Source organism: Petaurus breviceps, unplaced genomic scaffold (genome assembly GCF_028583685.1).
Source record: "Petaurus breviceps papuanus isolate PSGF00001 unplaced genomic scaffold, PetGlider_PUasm1.0 175, whole genome shotgun sequence".
In the NCBI taxonomy this organism is placed as follows: domain Eukaryota; kingdom Metazoa; phylum Chordata; class Mammalia; order Diprotodontia; family Petauridae; genus Petaurus; species Petaurus breviceps.
This window is the reverse complement of record NW_027185764.1, coordinates 346253-351371: the sequence shown is the minus strand read 5'-3', so window position 1 is coordinate 351371 and position 5119 is coordinate 346253. Positions and strand designations below refer to the sequence as shown.

General features: G+C 37.9%; 1 protein-coding gene across 4 annotated transcripts in view; it reads right to left on the bottom strand.

Annotated features, from left to right (window-relative positions):
- LOC138158551 (cytochrome P450 1A1-like) overlaps window positions 1-4900 on the bottom strand; it is a 12386-nt gene extending 7486 nt beyond the window's left edge. The window contains exons 1-7 of one of the 4 annotated variants that reach the window (XM_069084601.1): window positions 4607-4900; window positions 3631-3667; window positions 2876-3026; window positions 1385-2224; window positions 716-839; window positions 484-573; window positions 267-387 (exon numbers count right to left, since the gene is read on the bottom strand). In XM_069084601.1, the coding sequence (XP_068940702.1) occupies window positions 267-387; window positions 484-573; window positions 716-839; window positions 1385-2206 (1157 nt within the window). In that variant the 5' untranslated portion in view covers window positions 2207-2224; window positions 2876-3026; window positions 3631-3667; window positions 4607-4900. The other 3 variants (XM_069084600.1, XM_069084602.1, XM_069084603.1) reach the window with 3 other exon arrangements.
- Window positions 4901-5119: the final 219 nt, after the last annotated feature.

The window sequence follows — 5119 nt, the reverse complement described above, 5'->3', positions numbered from 1 at the left end:
GAGAGAGAGAGAGAGAGAGAGAGAGAGAGAGAGAGAGAGAGAGAGAGAGAGAGAGAGAGATTGAATTAGTTTTGAGAAACATTCCTCCAAGACACCTTGGTTCCACCTGAAACATTCACTGTAGTTTTTTAAATAAAAATAGGTTAGCATTTAGACACATTTTTCAAAACATTTACATTTTTTCAAGACATCAGATTAAGGAATTAAAATAAATTCCCATTGTTTCCAGTTAAAGATCACATAAGAAGATGGTGTCATACACTTACCAGTGAGGGATAGTGAATGGCATGAATGTGGTATGCCTGAAAATTTCATTTACAAAAGCTTCTGTGTATGGTAAATTCTTTCTGTCTTCAAATCTAGGTGGTCTAAGGCCAATATTTCCATCTGCAGAAAGCAAATGACTATGCTTAATGGGTATGATAATAGGCTACAGATTATTGCATGACTAGGTTGCATTTGTTTATTCCTATAACATATTACCAATTTCTTCATGGATTTTTGCTTGTACTTCTGGGTAGTAAATCAAGTAGAGAAAACTCCAATTTAGAAATGTTGATACTGTTTCAAACCCTGGAGGGGAAAATATGATGAAATGTGCTTCTTAGAGAAGAAATAGATAATTAACAAATCCATTTTCATCAGTGAGCAGCATAAAGAGGTTTAAAGCATTTTCAATTCTCCCAAATGTAGGGTAATAGACAATGTTACCTACCAGCTCCAAAGATGTCACTCACAGTACTTATTATTTCATTGTCACTTAAGGTGGAAGTCTTTGCTGTGGAACTTTTGTCATGACATATACTAACCAAAGCATCAGTGATATCTCTGAGATGATTCTGGGGAAATAAAATTTTGAACCCATTATTCCTCCCCTATCTTAACCCCTTCCATAATCCTCATCAACATTTGTTTAGCAAACCCTCAAATGCCTCAACTCATGCAGATGACCTCCTTCCTTACTCCATTTGGACCATAAAGTGACATGATCATACCCTAGAACTCCCCATCACTAAGAATTGTATGTAAGCATTATGGTCATCCATTTTTGCTAAGAGAAAGGGTATTCAAAGCAAAACTTTTCAGTGAGAGTTTAAGGCCCAAGGCTGCCTGCTGTCTGTTAAAAAAATGAAATGGTCCAGCTTCCTGAGTTTCTCTAGGATCAGTCCAAAGATGACCACTGCTCAGAGTTCTGTAGCCTCTGACAGCAATCTACATCATTGGGGACCAGGTCAACTTCATCTTGTTGACCCTCAAGTGGAAACAAAAGCAAGAAAGCATCCATCCCACCCTGGAGGATAAGTGAAATTATATTCTCCTTCCTATGTATTGTTAACCTCTTTAAACTACAAAGCCCTTGGCTGATGGTAATTAAAATTCCTACCTTATCATACGTGGTAATATGATCTTGTACGTGCTGTTTGATAAACCAATTCAGTTGATGATAAAACTCACGGGGAGCATTTATAATGCGCAGTGGTAGGTAGCGAAAGCATGGGATGAAATCAGCTGGGTTAGCTGCACTGGAGGCTTTCAGTAATTCTTCATTTGTTTTAATCACTCGGAGAAACTCCTCATCAAAGTGCTCATACCGCTTGCCAAAGCATAAGGCACAGACAACATTAGCAACAGCACAAGTAATGGGACTTTTCGGGTCAAAGCTGCCTTGCTCCGATGACAGTTTTGTAAAGACTTTTACCAGTTCAGAAACTTCTTCAATGACGTGTTCCTCCAGGATACAAGAGCAGGTAGAGGATTTGGTTTCTGCTTTGGAAAAGGATCTTAAAGCATTTATGGCAATTTTCTTATGGAGCTTCCAACTTTCTCCGTAGTTCACTGAAAATGTAAGACTTTTGCCCTCAGCAAAGAAAGAAAATGTATGCATGTGGGGTCTGCCAGCAAAATTCTCTCCCTCTTTGAGTAAGCCCTTCTTCACCATTTCTTCACCACTCACCACAACCACAGGGACCATTCCCAGTTTAATAAGAAATACATCACCATATTTCTTCCTCATCTCCATAAATGTAAGATAAGGATGATCTCCAAGTTGAAGAAGGTTCCCTATTATGGGGAATGACCATGGGCCTGGAGGAGACATCTGCTTTTTGTTCCTGTTTCCCAGTGCTTTTATAAAAACAAAAACTATCAGCAAAGCTAAAAGAGAAATGGTCACCTCTTTGGAAGTGATTTCTATATCAAACAACATTTTCAGGAAGTAAAGTATCTGAAATGGAAAAAATATATATATGCCTTATTGAAAATCTTCCATCTGACAATTCTAGATATGGATCAAGACTTTTAATTCTCCAAATTTAGAAGAAAAAAAAACAATTACAGACTCTGTTTTAGTCACAAATCAGCTGATGTAACAACAAAAATAATTATCAAATGCTTAGAAACAGCCTCTCTCTTGGTTAAGAAAAACACTAATTGAATGAAAAATAAAATCTTTTATATCAGATTTCTCTGATAAGGACTTAGTATCGAAGACATAAAGATAATTTTTGAATATATACACGTATATATATATATGCATGTACAAGTATTAACTACATGTGTTACATATGACATATATTAGTTATCTCTCACTTCAAAGAAATGTATATGCATGTGTAAATATGTGGGGAATGTGTATTCATGACTAATGGCACATTTCTTACATGCTAAAAGAAATCATTACTGTGATAAATGCAGAAAAGCATGGAATGATCTATATGAACTAAAGCAGAGTGAAGTAAGAAAAGCCTAAAAAACAATACACACAATGAGTGCAACAATGAAATAGAATAACCTCACATAAAAAAATCAAAAGTGAATGGAACAAAATTATAAAGATCAAGCACAATTTAAGTGAAGAGATATGAGAGGACCCAACCTAAACTTTTATGGATGTGGAAGATCCATTGGTGTCACACACCACACAAATTTTTCTGATTTTTTCAGTGTATTAATTGGTTGTGCTGATTTTGTCCTTCGTTCTTTCCTTCGGTCTCTAAAAGATACTACTTTTTAGATGGGATGACTTTCTAAGGAGAGAGAGAGAGAGAGACACTGCAGAAAACCATGAGGATATTAAAAAAAAAGATCAATAAAAGCTTACAAATAAATATCTTTTGACTAAGAAAGCAGGCTATTATACTTTGGTTAAGAGAGAGACAGAAGGGCATAGTTGAGAGGATGACTTTAAAATCGAGACCTATATTTAGACTATTTCTCAAACATACTAACTGAATCATGTGCCATTGGCTTATCTCTTATCCTTCTGATCTTTAATACTCAAGTTAGAGATGAGTTGCTGAGCTGCACTGGTTGAAGGAGTTGCCTACAAAAATGAAATTATACTTCCAGACTTTCTCCAACCCCTCAAAAAAAAAAAGGTTAAGAAAGATATTGTATATTTTTTACTATCAAATTAAGTTGTGATATTAAAACTGAGAGGATTTCTTTAATACTTTTCCTACATGAGTCAGTCAATATTTTAAAAAATGAATCGTCTTAAATCCCAGTGGTTTTCTATATTTTGCAGAAGAATGACTTCATAATTCACCAGTTATTATTTTCCCTTTTATTTCCTGTTTATTTCCTTTGTCTTTAACTTTTGTAAATTTAATAATGTGATCTTTTACTTACCTATGGTTCCTTGTCTTTTAAATAGCTAAAATTTCTCCTGGACACAAATTAAAAAAAAAAAACTCACTGAAATAATCATCAAATGTATTTACAAAACAAAATACCACATTAGCATATAAACATGAAAGATTTTGTTTTATATTCATATATGGATGAACATATATACATGTATGTATTCAGATTCCCTAGCTATATTGTTTTCTAAATGTAATCATGTGATAGATAATGTAATAATTTAATAAATCATCATGATTGTAAAACAGGAGAACACATAACTAGCTTCTTTCTGTCTACAAATGCTGCTTCCCTCAGTAGGTGCACCCATGTCCTCTATCACGAACAGATTTACTGGCAAATTTCTCAGCTCTTGGAAAAAATCCTAAAGGAACATTCCATTTGTGTTTTCCTGCTGTTAGTGGGACAAAGAGAACGGGGTGGCAGTGTCAAGCGGTGGGTTCCCTGTATAATCACTATACAGAACTAGAAAGGGACGTTAGGGACAAACACCCTCATTTTACAAGGTAAAAAATCAAGACTGTGGAAGAAGTGACTACTTGTCCAAGGTCACCCATCTACACGGAGATAAAGAGGAACTCAAATGCATTTTCTTTGACTTTAAATCCCCCGCCTTTGCCAAGAACTCCAAATCTCGGGTAGTAGCATAGCATTAATATTTACTTTCTTAAACGAAAAGTTTGCTAGTGGGGGCAGAGTCTGGGCTCCTGGACTGATTGGGTGGGTTTGAAAGAAAGAAACCGGGTAGATTTTTGAGACCATTAGAAGCAACGTCAGCCCTGCCTCACTAGGCTGTTTACTCCAGCCTACAAGGTAACTCTCCAGGGAAGCTGTTTCCTCGGAATTCCGTACAGTCTCTGGGAATACAGCACCAGAATAAGAAGCTGGAATTTGGGGAAGCTGCCTAGAAAAGGTTACTGAACCAAACTCAACTCCTCTGACCCCAAGCTTTGAAACTTACTTGCAGTAAAGGGGCCTCTAGACCCGTCCTGCCGCTTCCTTCCTGATCTCAGCGGTGCAAGAAGGGTAGGAAGAGAGGAGAACTCGGGAACTGGCGAGGGGAGGGCAGAGAAGGACTGGCTGATTTGGGGGTCGTCTGAGGTCTGGGAGAAAAGCCCTTTAGGGCTGATGGGGAGGGCAGAGCCAAGCCAGGAATAAAGAGAGGAGGGGCGGCAAAACTAGGGGGGTTGGGGGGATGATCTACTAGAGGGGTTAAAGAACAAGGAATGTTGGCTGGGATTCCGGATTGGTAAAGGGGTAAACAAAGGGGGAAGACTGAAGAATAAGAGTGGAGCCAATGGGGGCGGAGGGGTGGGGTTGAACCGGACGGACCTTGGAGCCAGGACTCGCAAACGTCATTCTGAATGAAGGAGTGAAATGCCAACTGGAGAAAGAAAGGGGGCAGGAAAGGTAGACTGAGGGGAAGAGACTGGAAGAGGGGGAAAAAAGTCGATCTGGGAGAGATAGGAAGAGA